Consider the following 22,398-nt stretch of genomic DNA (forward strand, 5'->3'; position numbering starts at 1 on the left):
TGGGATCTACCTGGACATTTTAAGGTTTAAAAGGTTTCATAGTGGGTGATACTGGGCAGCTAGGCTGGTGAACCTCTGCTTTTGTCAGTTAAACAGACTGGGCACAAATCCTACCTTAATGATATCAACCTGCTCTGCTACCATTTAAAGGGCACCAGTTGAAAGTTTGGTGTGGTCACAGGGAAGTTTTAATTTGCTTATATATTTAAAAAGATTTATTAATTCATTTGATTAGATAATACAAATACCTGGTACAAAAAGATATATATACATTGAAAAATATTCCTTTTTTCCATTATTCCCGCTCCAAAAGCAAGCATTACCAGTTTCTTGTGTTTCCTTCCAGAGATTAAACATTAACAAACATAAATATATGTGTGTTAATATATCCCTTCCAACACACAAATCGTAGTAAGATGTACACATTGTTATGCATCTTGCTTTTTTACACTTAACAATATAGCTTAAAGATTTTTCATCTCCATGTATAGAGAGCTGTCTCATTTTTTTAACAAATTCATAATCATCATCTGGGTATGCTACAGTTTATTTAATTCATTCGCTATTGGTTGACATTCAGGTTATTTCTAATCTTTGCTATTGCAAACATTTACTACAATGAATAACCTTGTATGTATGTCATAATAATATGTGTCTATCTGTAGGATTAATTCCTAGATGTTAAATTAATGAATCAAAGTATGTGGGCATTTTTATTTTGAAAATACAATGCCAAATTGCCTTTCACAGAAACAATAGCAATTTAGGCTCCCACCAGCAATGTATGAATTACTATTTCTTTAAACCCACATAGGGTATATTTTAAAACATCTTGATCTTTACTGGTCTGTAAAATGAAAAGAAGGTATGATATGATTTGTAGTTTTAATTTGCACTTTTAAGTCAGGGTGAGGGTCTCTTTATATTTTTAAGGGCCATTTTCGTTTCCATTTCTTGTTGAACTTGTCTATTTTATTTGTTCTTTTTTCTACTGGGTTATCAGTCTTCTTATTGATTTGTAGGAATGCTTGATGCTATAAGGAAGTTAGCTATTTGTTTTTTTTTTTTTAGTGGAAAGATTTTTAAAAAAATCTATGTGCTTTGGCTAATGCCTGATTTTGTTCTTGAAAAGTTGATTGTGAGATCCAGTAAGGGCAGTCATTTGTTGATTTCCTCTACTTATATAGTGTCTGATGTTAGAATAGAGATAGAAAAAGAACTATTTGAGGAAAGGTAGGTGAAGACTTACAAACAGGAATTAAAAGACAAACAATAGGTTGGGAGAAAATATTTGCACCATATGCTTCATAGAAAACAATTATATAACATTCTGTGCCAGGCACTGTGTTAAAGCGCTTTATGTATACTAACTAATTTAATCCCTACAGTAGCTCTGTAAGTACCATTATTATCCCCATTTTACAGATGATGAGGAAACAGACACAGAGTAGCTAATTAACTTGACCAAAGTCAGACAGCTAGTGAGTAGTAGAGTTGTCATTCAAATGGACAGACAGGCTTTAGAGTCCATCCTGTTAACACTTAACCTACCATGCTATACTGCCTCTCTATTTATTAGTGTCTAGAATATATAAAGAATTCATACAAATTTAAAAACAAAAGAAGCCATTAGAAAAATAAAGAATATGATTCAGCATTTCACAGAAAAGAAAATACAAATATCCAGCAAGCATGTGAAAATACTGGTAAAGTTGAACAAAAATTAAGCAGGGAAATAAAAATTTTAAAACATAATCAACTTATAGCAAAAGAAAAGTTTGTTTATTTCAGTTTTTGGTGAGGGTTTAGGGAAACAGATACTTTCCTTGCTGTTGCTGTGAGTGTAAATTGATAAAGCAGTGTTGGAGAGCATTTTGACAGTATCTGCTAAAAATTTAAATGTATATACCATACGCATTTTTATTTCTACCTATCTATCCTACAGCAACACTTGTACATTCACAGAAGAGGCATATACAAAGATGTTTAATGTTGCCTTGCTGGTAAAACGGAATAATTAGAGAGAGGAAAATGGCCAATGTGTTCATGTACATATTCTATAGCATTTAAAAAGAATAAGGTATATCTATGTTATGTACTGAAAAAAAAAACCCCAAGTTGTTAGTGTATGTGTTTTTTAAAATCTCAAAAAATACGTGAAATGCCAAGTTTTAGAAAAAAATTCTCAAAACAATATTTTATCTTTTGTGTGTATGTATGTATATATACATATATGTGTGTATGTGTGTATATATGTATATGTGTGTGTGTATAGGGTTAGGGTTAGGGTTAGGTTTGGGACACACAGGGTGTCCCAAAAATTGCACTACATAGGGAAAATGGGAAATTGTAGACAAATGTACCTTTATTTACAAAACATTCATTATAAAATTTTTCCTTTGTATGTATGGAGACTTTTGGGACACCCTGTATATATGGGTAAATACATAAAAAGAGGTCTGAACAAATGTACAACATTGACAAAGGGAATTAGCCTTACCTGTAATGGTTTAAATTCCTATAAAGAATGTATAATACTTATATATTATGTTATAAAAGATGACTATTGGTATAAATGAATTTGATACAATATTAGTCATAAGCTGTGAGAATCTCTCTTGCTCTACTTTTGAAGACTGTCCTCTCTGCAAAAACAAGAGTAACCAAATGTTAGGTTTTGTAATGTGTTGAGTATATATGGAATAAAGTCAACTTTTCTGGTAACTTTTTATTTTGATGTAAATTCAAACTTAAAGAGAAATTGTAAAAATAATATAATGAATTCCCATATGCTTATTTGACTAATTATTTATGTTAAAAAAGTTGACTTTCTAAAAAATTTAATACTTTGTTTCAGAGGAATGTGGTAAAAAGTTCTGAATAATTTTGATCCTTTAAAATATAACATTTGTGTGAGTGGTGTAGAATATCTTAGTTTTGAATTTGTACGGTTTTATATAAAAATTTCTTAGTAAATAGGAAGACATGAACTATGTTTATTGAGTTTTTACTGGTTTCCAGGTGCTGTGTTAGGAAATAAATTACAAATTATTTCATGTAATCTAATTTCATGAAGAAGACTGTTATTTCTATTTTAGAGAAGAAGCAACAGACAGAGAGGTTATTGGCTCAGGATTTTAAGGGGGCAGAGCCAGGTTTTCAGAGTCTTTTTGTTACCAAAGTCCATGTCCCTTTCTCTACCAAGTTAGATGGTATGTTGGAAGAAATTGATGAGCACATTTATATTGTTAAGAAGTTGATAATTACTCCTAAATTGGCTATGGGTAATGTAATGGATATTCAATAACATCGGAATGTTCAAATGCTACAAAAATTTATCTCAGGACTGTTTTGGGGTTGACAAAAATATTCTTTTTTCTGCCTGGTTCTGCTTCTGTAGGTTTGTGTGTGTACTTTTGAGTGGTTCTTCTAGAACATATACATACACACACACACACACACACACACACACACACTCATCTTTACATGCACGTGGGTACAACTTCTTTATGTATCTGAGTGACACTTTTTTTTTGACAAGTACATGATCAAAACAAGTCCCAGTTTGGCTATCTGGATGCTGTTAGATATGGTCTGCCCTGCCTGAGCTCTGCCAGCACCTGGCTTTGGGCCTTTCTTTTGCTTGTCATACCAGGCTCTCTTGGTCACCTTAGGAGCCTTGCTAAGTTTCATGTAACTATAGGAACAATTGTTCTAGCCCAGGATTCCCACCATATGTGCTTTCAGAGTTTGGTTTCCTACTTGAGAAGGGGTCTGTAAGGAACTTAGAGACCAGCACACGTTCAAAACTGAAACCGGAAGTGGGCAAGGCAAACCACAGGAAGGTCCTGCCCGCAACTTGGTGATGTATCTCTATAAGCCATGGATGCTTCCTGGCAATACCTTGTGAAACTTGCCTTTTCATGTACAGTAGTTTCCTAACTTCTTGTTCTAGACTAAGCTTCAGTCAGAGGTGATTAATATGATAGCAATATAGATAACTGTATGATAGTTATTATGCACATGACTTGTACAGAACAACTGGCCCCTAATTATGTTCAGTAGACGTTCCCACTGAGGAGTTGCAGCTTACCTAGTAGAATATTTTTGAGGAGTTGCAGTGGAATTTATGCCTTAACCTTGACTTTAGGCCTTGTCTGTAATTTTACTTATGATAGTTCAGGTCTTACAACCACAAAGAACAGTTCTTTGTTCACTGAGTCCAGGCTAACTACCTAAATTGTTGGATTCCTAGAGTCCTTTGCCCTCTCAAGTGCTTGCTCAGTGGTACTACCTTGTTTTATCATAGTGCCTTAGGCAGAACCAGATTGCTGGTAGGAATTACTTAATGTGTTGACTTTTTAAGATTATCAATTGAGTGGGATTATAGAATCTTGGATTATTTACAGATATATATCGTTTCCTGGGAGTGAGGAAAATTGCCTGACAGCCCAGTTATCTGACCATGTTAATTTATGCATTGGAAAACTCTACTTACTAGTAGATATTTTAGTAGTTCCCATATGCTTATTGATATCATTTCTCATTCTCTGAATAATATCACAGATGTTTCACTTTCCAGTGGTGTTTTCAAGATGACAACTAAGGAGGGAAATAACAGCTACATAATTTTTTCTTTTCACTAGTTCTTAACACCATCCCCCCACCTTTTCTTTTTTTGCCTCCACACACTACAGCAATCTGACATACTCTGAAAGTAGGGGAATGAATATGAGACTCTTTAGAAGGTCGTGTGTGATGAAGGCAGTTCTTCTCTTCCTTTCTCCATTGAGAACTGTTAAAGATAAGTGAATGGGAGAGCTTTTTCTTGTGTAAGATTTCTTTATCCTATATAAAATATTTATTATTATGATAGGTATATGGAAATTGAATGATAAAGGATAATGTAGCGTGTTCAAAGCATGGTTTTCTGCTACTTTTCTAGTATTCACTTAACCTCTCAGAACCTCTGCTTCCTTGGCTATAGATTGGGAATAGTATTAATAGGGTGGTTGTGAAAAGACTGAATGACTTGGTATACTGCCTGGCATATGCTGAGTTAAGTGTTGGCTCTAACATAAGCAGTAGTGATATTCAGTGAAGTATATTTTCATAGTTTTCTTAATGAATAATTTATCTAATATAAACTTACTGAAGTATTCGTACTTATATGTATATCCAGTTCTTATAATGTTCCTCAGATTAAACTGGCAATAGGTAGTAATATCTAAAAACATTAGAAATCAGTGTTACCGTATGCTTTTTAAATTTCAAATGTTATCTTTCAGAATTTTAGCGTTTTGGGGAACCTAGAAGATTAACTGGTTAAAGGGTTGCAAACTCAAATGTGCAGAGACTAGGTATAATGAAATAAAGGCAGGCAGAGATTGTTATGATTTAGTAAGGTGCGCCCGTCTACAGATTCTATTTAGGACTATGTAGCCAGATCTTTGATTATTAAAGAAAAACTAGAAATAGGGATTTATTTATTGTTAGCTCTCCTAGTTTCTAGATATTGGCCACAAATAATTGCTGCTGCTTTTTTTTTTTTTTAATAAATACTGTGTGCAGACCAAACAAATCTCTGGCTAGCTGACCCCCAATTTGTGTCCTCATTTTAGAGATGTGGAGCCTGAGGTATAGAAAGGCCCGGTGTTATTCCATGCATTTCTTATAATCGAAATGTATTGGCCAGGCACAGTGGCTCACATCTGTAATCCTAGCACTCTGGGAGGCCAAGGCAGGAGGATTGATTGAGGCCCGGGAGTTTGAGACCAGCCTGATCAAGAGTGAGATCCCATTTCTACAAACAAATTAGAAAAATTAGCCGGGCATGGTGGTACATGCCCGTAGTCCCAGCTATTCAGTAGGCTGAGGCAGGAGGATCACTTGAGCCTAGGAGTTTGAGGTTGCAGTGAGCTAAGGTGATGCCACTGCTCTCTAGCCCAGGCGACAGAAACTCAGTCTCAAAAAAAAAAAAAAAAAGAAAGAAATGTCTTACTTCTGTAATTAAAGCCTCACTAAAAAAATGACCTCTGATGTATTCAGTTGTTATATTATAGATTATCTTTGATCACAACCTAATGGCTTGGATGAAGGGAATTGTATACAGATGTTAGTTTTTAAGAATCTTTAGCCAAGGAAAGGCATTAATAGTATTTACTAAATTGTTCATTATAGTTACCTATTTTTACACAGGAGGTTGATAAGGACGTACCAAGGACTAAGGATATACAGATCATTAAATACAAAGTTCATGTTGAAACTCAGATGTCCGTCTCCAAAATACATTAATTTAACTTGCTATACTATATCAATACTTGCATATGTTTTTAGACGTATGTATACCTTTTTCCTATTGCAAAAATTGAAATTAGACTTTAGAAGAAAACTTCAAAGACCTTGTGATATATAACCATTGTATAGATTGTCTTATGCTTACTTATGTGTAATTAGATGGTACAACAGCATTTTAATTTTACTCTAAACTTGTCAACCCCAGAGATTATATTTTTAAATATACATTTGAACCATTCTTACTAATTTTTTTGTTATGAATGTAAATGATACAATTTGCATATTTTATGTCTTTTCACCATCTAAAATTCTAATCTTCTGTTTAGTTTTATATTTCTGTTACAAGTTGAGCATTCCAAATCTTTGAAATCTAAAATGCTCCAGAATCTGAAACTTTGACCGCCAGCATGGCACTCAAAGGAAATGTTCATTGCAGCATTTTGGATTTCAGATTTTCAGATTTGAGATGCTCAACCTGTAAGTATATAGACCTGGGCCTTCCAGATCTTTTTCAGACAGGAATATGTTCCCAGCACTGCTGCATCCAGAAAGACCTTTACAGTGGAATGGAAATACCCTAGGCTTTGGGGTTTGACTTTAGTCACATCACTTTGCCAACTCTGTAACTGTGAATTTTTTTTTTAATTTATGAAAGGGAACAGTAATGCTTACCTTACAGGATTATTGTACAGATCGAATGAGACATTTGAGAAAATGTTTCACTGTCTTAGAGCATCTATTTGATAAATATTTATTTTCTTTTCTGACTTGTCCCAGTAGTGTCTTCCTCTAGGACATGTAGAAACATACATACAGACTACAGCTATAAATGCACACATATAATGCCTCCCAAACATGCACATATGTGCATACTGACATACATGTGCAGAAGCACATACACCAAAATCTCTACCCAGTAGCCTGATATTTGGAATTCTAGTCCTAGATAAAATTTTGTTTGGGAGGATCTGGATTCTAATGACCTTTGCATAGAATCATTGATCTTGTACACAGAGAGTTGGCCATCTCTCCACTTCTGTTAATATAAGTTATCTTATCAATTTTGATTTGGTGGTGTTTATCTTCTTGCTTTAAACTGTGTACTTTTTGACAATGGCTAAAAGCTGCTGTTTTCTATAAATAGCTACATGTATCCCTTCTTCCTTCAGGTATTTACACAGAAGTTACTTAATGAAGCCTTCCTTGGCTACCGCACCCTCTGTCATTTCATGTGGTACCCATTCCTACTTAACATTTATTACTATTATGGCATAAATTTTTTACTTATTTGTCTTATTATTGATCTTTCCATCTGTATTAGCCTAATGAGGATGCAGACTTTTGTCTATTTTGCTCACTGTTGTATTCCTAGCATCTCAGGAGGCACTCAGTAAATATATGAATGTGTGAATTTCAGCATTGGTTTGTTTATTTTCAATACATCCATAATACCTATTAACACTAAAGTTCTTATATTCAGTGCTTTTGGTAACTGTATGCAGGAGACTTTTCCTTTTTTTTTTTTTATTTTAACCTTCGGATCAGTTACATCAAATGGAAAAAAGAAGCTTACATGCAATTTTATGGTTTGTGATGTGACATTAGAACCTCTTTTTTGCCTGTGTGAAAGTTACTTACATTATATACATTCATACTTATTCACTAGCTATTTTATTATCTATTATAAACTAAGCATGGTGCTAAGAATTGATTCCTTCCCTCAAGAAGTTTATAGTTCAGTGAAGAGACAACCAAGTCTCCTTTGCTTGGTTTCTTATCATCATTATTACCTCAAAATGTTAGAAAGCTCTGAGAGTCAGTCTGCAAATTTCTTTCCTACATTTTTTTCTCCTTGTGATCTGGTATAGTCTCATGGTTTTGCAGATATTACGTACTTGCTCATGGTTCTCAAAATTTTATCTCCAGCCAGGACTCTTTGTCCTCTTGACATCTGTACTCAGATGTCTAATAGGTATCTCAGACTTAATATATTCAGTACAAACTCCTGAACTCCCTCTTCAACAAGAGGCTCCTATCTCTGGAAATGGCATCTCTATTCATCCAGATGTTCAGGCCCAAACTCTTCGAAGTCCTCCTTAACACCTCTTTCTCTCACACCCTACAGGCAAAATATTAATAAATCCTGTTGGCTCTATATTCAAAATATATGGCCAGTTGACCCCTTCTCTCCATGCCCATGACTTCTCCCTGATCCAGCGTATTTCTAATCAGGATTATTACAATAGTCTCCTGTCTAATCTGCTGCTTCTACTCTTTCTCTTCTGCACTGATTCTTCTAAAACATGCTTTTCTTATGCTCAAACTCCCTCAATAGCTTCCCACCTCACACAAAAATAAGCCTAAGACTTTCCAGTGGCTTACAAGGCTCTATTTAACCTGCCTCCTCTCCCACCCCACTCCATCTTTTACCATTTTCTCCCTCTCTCCACTTTGCTTATTATTTTACAACCATACTGGCCTCCTTGCTTTTCCTCCAGTGTGCCAAACTGTCCTGTCTCAGGGCCTTTGCACATTTTGTTTTTTCTGCCTGGCCATCTCTTTCCCCAGATATTTGCATGACTTATACCCTCAGTAACTTCCTTTGAGTATCTGCTTAAATATCTTAATAGAAATCCATTCCCTGATGCCCTATATAAAGTAACATTGCCCTCTTACCTCTCTCCACCCTTTGAGCCTGCTACTCTCTCTCTTAACCTACTTCGTTTTCTTCCAGGGCAATAAATATTATATACATACTTAAGAGTTGGTGATGTTTCTCTCCCATGTCTAAATTGTACAACAGTTCCAAATGGGCAGAGACCGGTTTTTATTCATTGTTTTATCCCCAGCATTTAGAACAGTACCTGGCATGTTGTAGGCCTTTAAATATTTGTTGAATGTAATGCAACAAGTGCAATACAATACAATCACTATGGTAGAAGTACATATAAGGTACAGTAGAAACATAGGGGAAAGAATGGCATGACTACCTAGGAATTGAGGGAAGATTTTACAAAGATGCCCTTAAACAGAGATTTTTGGGGGAAAAAACAGGTGAAGGCATTCCATACAAAGCAAATAGCATCACAGATGTACAAGGCATGAGAGAATACAATGTGTTCAAGGAACCAGAAGCATAGTACTGCTGGAACATAACTTGTGGAGGTAAAGATTAAGTAGATGAAGCTGAACATGTAGTCAATGGTATCGCATCATGGAGGACTGGAGGGTTTTTATGCCAGACTAAGGTATTTTAGATTTTTATCCTGCAAAGTGGACAGTGGTAGGTAGTGTGGAGTCATTGAATGCTTTTGAGCATGGAATGATATATATTTTTTTATATATGCATGTGTGTGTATGTTTATATGTTAGGTATCTCTAGCAACAGTGTGAAGGGTATCAAAGCTAAATACAGCATTTTATTCAAGATATATATGATGTGAGATAGGTGTGATGTGGAAAAGCAATACTATCACGTGTGGGCAAGGGGGTATTTCATTTTATGGTCACATGAAAACACTGATGTATATATGAAGATGTTCTTGGCATACTTGCAGTACATTTGCAAAAGAGAAGAAATGTCCAGTGGAGGATTATTCTGTTTGTCTTTGAAAAATCCATGCTTTAGAAGAGGAGACTTAAAAAAATTTAGTTAACAATTACGTTTTAAGTCATAATGCAGACTAGAAAAGTGCTTAAGGAGTACCAGTTATGAATTAAATAAGAAAAGGTATTGTTGGCTGAGTATGGTGGCTCATACCTGTAATCCTAGCACTTTGGGAGGCCGGGGCAGGAGGATTGCTTGAGGTCAGGAGTCCAAGACCAGCCTAAGCAAAAGCAAGACCCCATCTCTACAAAAAACAGAAAAATTAGCCAGGTGTGGTGGTGAGCTCCTATAGTCCCAACCACTTGGGAGGCTGAGGCAGGAGCATTGCTTGAGCCCAGAAGTTTGAGGTTGCAGTGAGCTACAGTGATGCTACTGCACTCTAACCCAAGCAACTGAGGGAGACTGTCTCAAAAAAGAAAGATGTTGTTACAGAATAAAAGAAGTTGTACTTGAATGCCAGCTTCTTTTCTTCATAGAGGAGCAGTTGGTTGTCATTTGATATGCCTCCTCATCTAGATTCATTGTTGAAGGAAATAGTGACAGTAGCAAATACAATCAAGTTTACACTATTTGCTATGGGGACAATATATCTGCCTTTGTAGGACGAATATCTGCCTTTGCATATTGCAGTACCCTGCATGCACAGAATTTTTGAAATGAGGGATGAACTATAAAAACATTTCTTCCTTTCATTCAAATACAAGTAAAAACCATTGCCGTTATTTCAACTGGCTTATTCAAGTATCATCTTAACAATATATTGAATCTTATTACTTTAGGGTCAAAATATGATTTTTAAATGTAAGGATAAGATGGAGGTATCCAAAATGGTACATATAGTTTGAGTGTTAATTGACACTCTCAAATTCATGAAAACATAATACTATATTATTGAGCATATTTTGAAAATCATATCCAGATGCTACAGCAGGAGATGAAGAAATATTTTCTGAAGATAGGTAAAACCATACATAGAATTAAGATCCATTTCCCAAGTTGAAGTATTCACCTTTTGAGTGTACTATGCTATTCAACTGACTATCTGATGGACCACTGAAAGTAGTTTTCAGTGGGAAATTGCTTTATAATTTCTGAGTCCACGTTTGCTACCGATAGCCATATCTACCTGGCAGATTTACCAAACTTGTGGCCAGTGATGTAAAGTGAGATTTTCCAATTTGTTAGAAACAAAGGTTAGAAAAGAAATCAGTCAAGATTAGGTTACAGAATCAACTCTAGCTAGTTTAAGCAGAAAGAGATTTAATAAAAGATTTTAAGTGGCTTATAGAATTGTAGGAAAGACTGAAGAAACAGATTCTGGGTTGAACTTTCAGTAATGGCATTCAAAAGCCACATTGCAGCTGGGCTACCAAGAGAGTTACTACCTTTTTTTAGGTTCAGAAAGGCTCTTGCAGAATTGTGAAGCTATAACTTTTAGCTGTTTGCATCAGAACCTTGCCGCCTCTGCTATGATCAGGAATCTGCCGCTATTAGGAAATAGCCATCAGCAAGTAGCCACTTTAATCAACAAACTATTGTCACTGCTGCTGCCTCTAGAGCCAAGCTATGCCTTTCACAAACCTGTACTGTAGAATGGATGCCTTGTGCCCTTCTTAGTATTCTTGAAACCTATGACTGAATACTAGGACTTCTGCAAATACTGCTGCAGAACAGGACCATCTCCATGAGAGTGCTTGCTAGTAGAAGCAACCTAAACTCAATCTCCATTCTTTTCTGTCCTCCAAATTTCTAGTGAGTGCATCTCATTGGTGGTACTTAAATCACATCCACAATCCTAGCTGCAAGAGAGGCTTGGAAATGTAGTTTTTAGCCTTCTATTATCTGTGGTGCAGGAAGGCATACACTGAAGGAGGTTGAAATGGATATTGAATACTAATCTACCATACCTTCTGCAGGTATAAAACCTGATTCTCCTTAAGGCTAGCCATCATTAAATAGGCTTATAGATAAGTTGAGGAAAATTGCAAATAATACCATCAAACAATGCTGAGAAACTTGTTTTTTAGTATATTTTTATTGTTTTATAATAACACATTTTAAAAAATACCTGAAATTTGTCCTGCACCTCTATGATGAATTAAGTAGTCTGTGGATGTCAAAAGTTTCCTCACATTTAAGATGTGGTTAGTGGATAAAAAAATCTGAAAAACCATCAGAATGGGTTACCTAAACTGAGGAAAGTTTAGTGTTGTCAAATACTGAAGAATGATCAAATAAGGTGGGAACTGAAATAATTTGATTTGGTAGCACTTAATATTATCAGTGTTCCTACACGTTCTAGACAAGGAGTAGAAGGTTCTTCTAGACAAGGAGAAGAACCTAATTGAAGGTTTAGGTTGTGAGTGGAAGGGAACGGTTGGAGGCAGTGATTATAGAATAAATTTTCCAAAAGTTTGGCTTTTAAGGGGCAGTAGATTTGGGGGGAGGGTCCAATGTACATGCTTATTTATGTAACAGAATTGCTAGAGCTAGTGAGGCTCTACTCAAATATCACACACAAGCAAGTACAATCTTCCAAAGTTCTTCACTCTTGTCTTTTTTGTGTAGCTGGATGTGAAGTGTGTACTCTTAACATATTCTCTTTCTGCTTAAGTTAAGAAATACTGTCTTTCTGATAATATATAATAGGTACAACATTACTTTTGTCATGTCTCTAACCATTAGTCATTTTACTTTATGTTGTTTCTAATGTGCCAATTAATTACCACTGTAGTTTGCAGTTTTAATTTAAAGCCCTGATAGCTGATTTAACATATTTGTATGATTGGTGAGCTGGGCATTGATTAGATGAATTAACTTTCAATATAGTTTATTTGAATTTCAGTCAGTAATGAATGTTCAAAAAGTAAAAATTATAATTGCTTTTATAGGAAATGATGTTGGGTGCATTTTTTAGATTACAAAGAATGTAAATTTTTATTTATTCTAAGTAAATATCTGATACTGTCAGGTACATTGGATTCTCCAGATAAAATAACCCTATTGTCTCCTTCTTAAGGAGGAGAGGGTGGTAGAATATCTGCACATTTATACTGTACTGTTTTCTCAGGCTGCACTTACGTAAGTGAAACAGGAACATGTTCAGGGGAGTAATTTAGTGTTCCAAATTCTCCCGTTAGGTATGGAGCATATTTATTATGATCTAATTCCAAATTGTTTATATTCCAGGCCCTATATGGTGACCTAGCTGGACTTTGATTTAAAAAAAAAAAACCCTTCTTGATTATGCAGAGGGGAGACATCAAAGAAAAAGGAGAAGCTAAAGGAGAAGGTTGAAAATAATAAAAATAGAATTGCTGGACAGTATTCTGGAGGTAGTAAGAGGGAATGGGGTAGAGAGAACACAGGTAGATGAATGAGCTTTGTATAAGAAGAGGTATATCTAGTCTTTGGAGGCAGAAGAGAATGGATGGATACAGATTCAGATATATATTATTTTTATGTGTTATTTTTCTTGTGTGGAACCGGTTTATTTGTAAGGACCAACCCATTTTAGGCAATTTTGGGGTCATTTAAAAGGTTAAATTCCTTGATTCTGACTTGAGATGAACATAAATTTGTTTATTCCATTTAAGTGGTGACTTTTAAAGACTCTCAATAACAAATTTAATAACAAGAGTATATTACTGGTACCTTTCCATTGGTTTTCTTATTTTAGCTTTTATAAATTATTTGTTCACTGAATTTTTTATATGTGTTTCTTATGTTTCTACTAGACTTCTTTGAAAGATATTGGTTTAAATGGCCTTTAAAGTTGAAAGAAAGATACTTGGGTTTATATAATCCAAACCTTCATCAGGAAACCCATGCTTTAGTGATTTGTCTGAAGTCATGCAGCTGCTCAGTAGCAGAGTTAAAACAGGAATATTGGTTTTATGATTCTTAGGATAATACTCTTTCTTTTATGCCAACTATATTACTTTCCTAGTGTACTGGTGTACTAATTTCAGCACCCATGCTTTTGTGTGTCCATTTGGCCCATGAGTATCTCATGAGAACTTCAAAACTAGTCTTACTGGGTTCTTTCATATTCATTCCTTCAACAAATATTTCTCAAGTGTCTACTGTATGACAGTCGCTATATAGATCTTGGGGATCAGCAAATTCCCAGGCTTCAAGAATGGGAGAAACAAAAGGTAAACACTTAAGTAAAAATTAGCAGAGGTTTAAATAGTTATGAATGCTATCAAGGAAATACAACGGAGAAATAGAATATGGTGGCAGGATTATCTATTTTAGATGGTCAGGGAAGATTTCTGAGATAGTAACATTTCAGCTGAGACCTGAATGATAAGAAAGCACCAGCTATGTGAAGTTCGAGGGGTAGAGCATTACAGGCAGAGGCCCTAAGCTTGAATGTGATGAATGGTTGGCATGGTTGATGAATGGAAAGAAAGTGAATATTGTAGGGGGTGGGGGTTTAGGGGAGCAGTGGGAGGAGAAGGGGTCAGAGTGGACAGTTCAGTAGGGCTGTGTAGACCATGGTATAGAAGTGGGACTTTATTCTCAGTGAAATGGTATGGCATTGGAGCAGGGGAGTGACTGACCTGAATAATATGTTTAGAAGCTCATACTGTTTGATGGAGAGTTGATTGTAGGATGGGGAAAAGTGGAAACAGAGACACTAGTAAGGAAACTGTCATGTTTGTCCAAATGAGAGATTATAATGGCTTGGACTTGGTGCCAGTGAAGGCAAGAAAAAGTGATTGGATTTGGGATTTATTTTGGAGGTCTGCTGAATTTGCTGCTGATGGACTGGGTATAGGGAAAGAACGTGTTTTAGGGGGAGAAATCAGATAGTTTGTCTGGAACTTGTTAAATTCGAGATGCCTACCGGATTCCACGAAGGCAGTTAAATACTCATATCTGGTGTTGACGAGGAGAGGTCAGGTCTGGAGGTACAGATCTGGGAGGCATCAGCATTAACACCATATACTGCAGGAGTTTGCGTAAAGAAGGAAGAGAAGGTGGTCCAAAACTGAGTCCTGAGGCATTACAACATGTGGAGGTAAAGGTAGGGGAAAAGTCAGCAGAGGGCTAGTGATACAGGAGGAAAGCCAGAAATACTGTGCTGTGGAAGCCAAGAGAAGAGAGCTTTTTAAAAAGGGATGTTAATGTTCACTTGTGTTAAATAGTGCTGCAAAGTCAGGTGTAATGCAAACAGAGAAATGACCGTTTGATTTGGCAATATGGAAGGCATTGGTGACCTCAGCTAGAGTAGTTTCAGTGTTACGGTGGAGTCAGAACCTGATTAGAGAGGATTGAAGAATGAATGAAAAAAAAAATGGAAACAATGACCAGAGATGATGCTTTTGAGAAGTTTTGGGAAGGGAATCTAGAAATGGAATGATATCAAGAGGGAGGAGGTGGAGTCAAGGAAGATTTTTTTTATTTTTGTTTGCTTTTTTAAAATTGGGAAATTTCCATTCTTGTTCAGTGCTAGACAGAATGATCAGGAATTAATGCTGATTCAGGAAAGAAGGATTAATTGTGGAGTAAACTCATTGAAGTAGCACTGGTGGGATGGGATACAGAGCACAAGTAGGATTGCCCTTTCATAGGAGTGGGGGTGCTATGATGTAACATAAAACAGGGACCTCAAATGTCACTTTACATAGCCCCTCCTTTCAGTCTTACCGGTCTCCTTTAGACAACATTGATTTTTCTCTAATTACTTGTGTTTTTTTCCTGTGCCACATGTTATATGTTCTTTCAGATTGAATTCATCCTATAGAAGTCTTAGCAGGAAGCAGCTGTTGATAATTAACACTAATTTTAATTTTTGTGCCAACAGGTGAAGCAAAAAATTTATTGCCATATCTTGGACCCAACAAAATGAGAGATTGTTTTTGTACCATAAATTTGGACCAGGAAGAAGTTTATCGTACCCAAGTTGTTGAAAAATCTTTAAGGTTGGTAGAAAAATTGGTAAATTGTCATTATATATATTGATTGATAAATTTTATGCATTTTCCAGATTGTTATCATAAAGAGGACTTTCTTCTTCTGAAACTTTTACTTTTCTTTTACATTCTGAATTTCTTTTTAGAATTACAGAATGTCAGAGGTAGAAGGAGCCTTAATGTTCTTTGAGCCAGACTGACCACCTTATGCTTGGTTCCTTCTGACAAGAGCTTTGACAAGTGGTCATCTGACATTTGCTTAGTAATGTTCCAGTGACCAAGGAGTTCACTGGCTCCTAAGCAGCCTATTCAGTTTTTGAACTATTTTGACTCTTAGAAAGCTCTTATATTTAGTTGATTAATGTTTATTAAAATGAGAACCTACTATATATCAAGAATTTACTGGATTGTATTTATTCATATGTCCATGAGAACACGGTAGACACAGTGCTTGCTTTCATGTGACTTTTCATTGCCTCAAAATACATCTTCCTCTAAATTGTCCCTAATTCTATTCCTTGCATTTCTGTAGAACAAGTTTCTTTCACATGACACTCCTGTCAAGTTTTTGAAAACGACTATCATATACCTCCATCTGTTCTCTAGGCTAAAGTTTTCCTATTCGTTTGAACTTTCCTCAAAGTACATTATTATTTTGTTTTTCTAAAGAATAAATTACTTCTTAAAGTTCATACAAGTCATTTAACTTAGTAGTGCATTGTCAAGGAATGAATTTTCATCTCTGAAAGTGTAATTGCACCTTGAGAGTATCATAGTAAATTCTAGTTCATGAAATTGTAATATGCCACCTCTGCCCTGTTGTAGTGTTTGTGGACATGATTTTGGTGCAGACCTGTGCTGGGAGGATGCAGTCGTGTTCAGAGATAAGAGTCACAACAAGGGTACAGGGAATTATTGGAATGAGCATGTGGTGGATGAAATAATGAGTGCCATGACTTATGTGAATTGTATTTTAGACCAGTTGTATTTCAGGGATCTGTTTTTGATGCCTTTTTTCCAGCATTTTTCCCCCCTTATGTTTTGTGTTTTCTTTTCTAAAGTTTCCCTTTATGTCTTTATTTTCAGTTTTTATAATTTTGAATATCTATTGAGTTCTTGATAAGAAAAGTATTATATAAAACTGAAAATAGTAGCCCAAACAGATTTGAAGTAATAAGTCAACTGTTCCTGTTGTATTAGAGTTTTGGTGTTCTTTATATTTTATAAATATAAATTTTATTTATATTTATAAATGTATATTTTATAAATATAAATTTTATTTATATTTATAAATGATGAAACTGAGTCACTGAAAGGATGAATAATTTGTCATATAATAAATGAATTTAGAAGCAAAACTGAGATTGGGGACCTGAAACTATTTAAATCTCAATTTGTTATTTAAGGTACACTGATTCTGTAACACACAATAATCAGTGATATACAAAACTAACGAGTAACTGCCAATAAATTGGATACTTGGGGTAGATTCTAGTATGTAGCCTTGTAAATGAGTAATTAAAATTAGTCTTCTTTTTTTTTTTTTTCACCCTTACCTTTCTAGATATTTGTGTTGAGGAAAACGATGAAACCAGTTTTCTTTATCCACCTTAAATTATTTTTATAGACGCACAGCAACTTGGGAAATATTTTAAAGCTAGCAGTGGCCACCCTTAGGTAATTTAAATATAATTATAGCAGATGCTTCTTGGGTTCTGGGTGCTCCTGGCATTTTCCCTTGTGGAATAGGGAGAAAGAATCTGTAGTAAAAACCCTTGCTCACCTTGTTTTCATTTCAGCATTCTCTACCCTTGTGGATATTTGTGATAAGCTGTTAAGCCAAAAGTCAGTAGATGCCATTTGGATTTGTTGTGGGTTCTGGATAGTATATGTAGTCTGGATATAGAGTTTTCATAATAGGTGAACAGAAGTCACATATGGAAACTACAGCTCCTAAACCTCTCCCTCAAATCCTTTTAGGAAATAGGTGGTGTATATAAACATCGTAAACGTGACACTATTTGTACCTGGTGCTTCTCTTGCCCATGTCAGGAATTTCTTCAGGAGTCATATGTATGATCATAAGTCAGTGATACCAGTACAGTATATTTTTAAAGACAGTATAAATTTAGTCATGGCTCCTTACCAACCTTGTTAAAAATTTTCTTCAAATGGATTGATTATTTATTTATTTATTTTATTTTATTTTATTTTTTTTTTTGAGACAGAGTCTCACTTTGTTACCCGGGCTAGAGTGAGTGCCGTGGCATCAGCCTAGCTCACAGCAACCTCAAACTCCTGGGCTTAAGCGATCCTACTGCCTCAGCCTCCCGAGTAGCTGGGACTACAGGCATGAGCCACCATGCCCGGCTAATTTTTTTTTTTGTATATATATTTTTAGTTGGCCAGATAATTTCTTTCTATTTTTAGTAGAGACGAGGTCTCACTCTTGCTCAGGCTGGTCTCGAACTCCTGACCTCGAGCGATCCACTCGCCTCGGCCTCCCAGAGCTAGGATTACAGGCGTGAGCCACCGCGCCCGGCCTGATTATTTATTTTTAATAACATGAAGATATGGTTACCCAGATGTGGGGATTAGGTCATTGAGATTGTGATGATACAGTGGTACAGATGACTTAATAATTCTCATGTTGTTTTTTTTGGCTTTATAATGTACTTAAAAATAATAATTGGGCCAGGTATGGTGGCTCATGTCTGTAAACCCAGCACTTTGGCAGGCTAAGATGAGAGGATCACTTGAGTCCAGGAGTTCAAGACCAGCCTGGACAACATAGCAAGACCTCATCTCTACAAAGAATAAAAAAAATTAGCTGGGCATGGTCACACATGCTTATAGTCCCAGTTACTCAGGAGGCTGAGGCAGGAGGATCACTTGAGCCAGGAGTTCGAGGCTGCAGTGAGCTATGATTGGGCCATTGCACTCCAGCCTGGGCAACAGAGCAAGATCCTGACTCTAAAAAAGCATAATAATATTTCAAAGTGTGTGTGATTTATAAAGAAAATTATCCATTTTATAATTGTTTATAAAATGATGTGAAGAGAAATATACATCATGTCTTTGCCTAATAGTTGTTTTTGCTTTGGTTTCTATGTTGAGATTAATTAGAAGACTCCAGTTACTTTGATAGACCAACTTTAAAAAGTTTATTTAGGTTACATTTGAAGGGAAAAACACAGTGACAAAAGTCAACCAGGCATTATAGCAACTAAAAAGCTGAGCCAACTGTTATTTCTGAATCAGAAATAACTTCTGTAGGAGTATTTTACTTTCTATTTCAGCTTCTCTTTTAGTTATGACATCTTAAAGATACTACATTTCAGAATGATATTTATCTTTTTTGTGCTTTCACCATTCTTAGGAAAGATACACTCTTGACAAAGATATTCACTAGCATTTCAGAGATTCATGTCTTCATAGAAGAATTTAAATTTATCAAAATAGCAATCTTAAAATGAACTTGTAAAGACAAGCTATTTCACAGGAGAAAATCTTTGCAACTTGGGAGTAGGGAAAGGTTTCTTTCTTAGAATACAAAAAGCACTAATCATAAAAGAAGAAAATTGATAAATTAGATTTTCTCAAATTAGAGGCTCCTGTTCTTCAAAAGACACTGTCAAGAAAATTAAACAGCAAGCCACCCCTAGGAGAACATATTCTGACAAAAGGACTTGTACCCAGACTTTAATTTAAAACAAAACAAAAAAAACTAGTAACTCAGTAAGAACACAGAAAACCATTTAAAATATGAGGAGAAGACTTGAACAGATAATTCACAGAAGATGATATATAAATGGCCAAGAAGCACATGAAAAGATATTCAACATCATTAGTAGTCAGGGAAATTCAGTTTAAAACCATTTCTGGTCCGGGAGTGGTGGCTCACACCTGTAATCCTAGCACTTTGGGAGGCCGAGGCAGGAGGATCACTTGAGGCCAGGAGTTTGAGACCAGCCTGAGCAACATAGCGAGACTGCATCTCTACAAAAAATAGAAAATTTAGCCAGGCATGGTGGCACATGCCTGTAGTCCCTGCTACTCAGGAGGCTGAGGCAGGAGGATCACTTGAGCCCAGGAGTTTGAGGTTACAGTGAGCTGTGATGTTGCCACTGTACTCTAGCCCAGGCAACAGAGTGAGACTCTGTCTCAAAAAAACAAAACCCGAAAAACCATTTTTGTCACTATAGATTCTGGAACATAATCTGCAATGATAGAAATCAAATCACTGGTTGCCTGTGCAAGTATGGTGGGGGTAACTGCAGAGGGTCACCAGGGAATTTTGGGGGAGGTAGAAATATTTTATATCTTGATTAGGGTAGAGATTACATAGGTGTATAAATTTATCATGTCACATTCCCTAGAATAGCTAAAATTAAAAACACTGTCAGTACGAAAATGTGAACAACTGGCGTTATTGCTACTGGAACTGTAAAATGGTACAGACCACTTTGGAAAACAGTTTGACAGTTTCTTGTAAATTAAATGCTCACCTTTAACTCAACAATTTCACTCTCAGTTACCCAAAAGAATTGAAAGCATATGGCCGTAAAAAGCCTTGTGTAAACGTTTATAGCGACTTTAAGAGCCTAAACTGAAAACAAGTCAAATGATATCACTGGGAGTATGGATTGCGGCATACAATAGAATACTCACCAATTAAAACAAATGTACTCTACTGTATACACAAGAATGTGGAAAAAAATCTCACAGGCATTAAGCTGAGTGAAAAAAGCCAGACTTAAGAGTACTTATGATTCCATTTATGTGAAATTCTTGGACAGATACATAATGATAGAAAGCAGTTCACTGGTTGCCTGCGGCAGGTACGGTGGGGTAACTGCAGAGGGGCATAAAGTACCTTTCTAGGGAGATAGCAGTTTTCTATATTTTGATTGAGGTGGAGGCTACACAGATTTATAAATTTATCAAAAGTCATCAACCTCTATAGTTTAAGTTGTATTGTATTGTATGTAATTTATACCTCAGTAAAGTTGATTTATTTATTTTTGCTGCTCCGCCAATAAAGTTGATTTTTAAAATAGCTTGTTTTAATTTTGAAAATATATTTTTAAAGTAACATTTTATATAACATTACCCATTTTAGATATTAATGTGTTATTTTGGTTAATGTAGCTTTATATATTTTTAAGACAGTGATGGTGTGAATGACTTTGCCCTCAGGTCTCATTTAGGTCCACTTTAGGTGAGTGTGATCCCAGGCAATTACTGTATCTTCTGTCTATGGGACTCCTGTAAAGCTTTGTTTAGAACTCTTCCTGGCAACATAGGTTTTCTCAGAGTTCAGCTTGGTTTGCCTAGAACATAGTTGAAACTTAGCATTGAGAATAATTTGGAGCTTTTGAAGTTCTTTTCCATGGTATTTTAGTTTACAATTTCATCAACTTTATTGCAAGTGATATTGAGTAGTAATGCTATTATTATTAATAGTGATATCAGCCAATTATTATTAAATTATTTGATACTATTTGAAGTAATGAGCTTCCCCCCTTTTCTCTTTAGCCCATTTTTCAGTGAAGAATTTTACTTTGAGATTCCAAGAACTTTCCAGTATTTGTCTTTCTATGTTTATGATAAGAATGTTTTACAAAGAGACCTTCGCATAGGTACGTACTATTTACAATTATCTTTAATCACAACATTGGTATTTCTATTCATTCTTTAAGTATAAAGTGTTGAAAAACTGAGGAATAATATATGCCCTACATTTCTAATCCTTTATATAGACTTCATGTTCATTTGTGAATTTGATTTTTAATTTGTATGTTCAGTTTAGATGACACTTCCTTAGGGAGGCCTTTACTGATTCCCTAGTCACTGTGTCATATGTTTCCATACTACCTGATGGTTCCCATTCCATAGTACTCAGTATGCTTGTTCATTAGTTCTTTGTTTAATATCTAGATTCTCTAGTTAAATCTGATATTTATGAGGGCAGAGACTTTGTCTCAAAGAGTGCCTTACATTTAGTAAATGTTGGATAAGTATTTGAGTGATTCAAATAATGATTTTATACAAAGGTTGCAGTATTGATCCCTCCAAAGAACATCTGTTTTTGAGGTTTTTCTAATGGAGGTAATAATTCACTTTAATCTAGTTATAGTTTTCTTTCTATCCATACTGGTGATCAATAAATATATTTCTTAAATAATTGTCTGATAGTGGGGTGCAGTCTGTGGGCATGGACTAGACCAAAGCTGACTGGCCACCTATTTGTCACATTCATGGTCTTTGTAACACTATCCTTGTATTTTAATAATAGGCAGAAGTCTAATTTACATTGTCCTCTCTTTTTCTAGTGTCTTGAGTTTCATCATCTCCATCTCCTTTCTGGTTTGAAACATTATCAAGTATCCTACAGCTTAAAAATTAAGCTTTATTTGACTTTGTCCTCTTAACTAACTTCTAATGTTTCTCTGCTTTTGCTATTGAACTCTTTAACAAATGGTCTATATCCATACTCTGCTTACTACTTATTTCTTTTTAAGTATCTGTAATCTGGCTTCCACATTTTTCTAAAAAACTTTTTTGGAG

The 22,398-nt window shown here is 35.4% G+C and overlaps 1 protein-coding gene across 2 annotated transcripts in view; it reads left to right on the top strand.

Moving 5' to 3' along the window:
* Positions 1–22,398, top strand: part of RASA2 (RAS p21 protein activator 2) — a 112,436-nt gene that overhangs the window by 6,270 nt on the left and 83,768 nt on the right. For both annotated transcript variants that reach the window (XM_045539357.1, XM_045539358.1), the window contains exons 2-3: positions 15,720–15,837; positions 21,367–21,470. In XM_045539357.1, coding sequence (XP_045395313.1) covers positions 15,720–15,837; positions 21,367–21,470 — 222 coding nt within the window. The remainder of the gene's footprint in view (positions 1–15,719; positions 15,838–21,366; positions 21,471–22,398) is intronic.

This window comes from Lemur catta, chromosome 1, assembly GCF_020740605.2.
Source record: "Lemur catta isolate mLemCat1 chromosome 1, mLemCat1.pri, whole genome shotgun sequence".
Taxonomy (NCBI): domain Eukaryota; kingdom Metazoa; phylum Chordata; class Mammalia; order Primates; family Lemuridae; genus Lemur; species Lemur catta.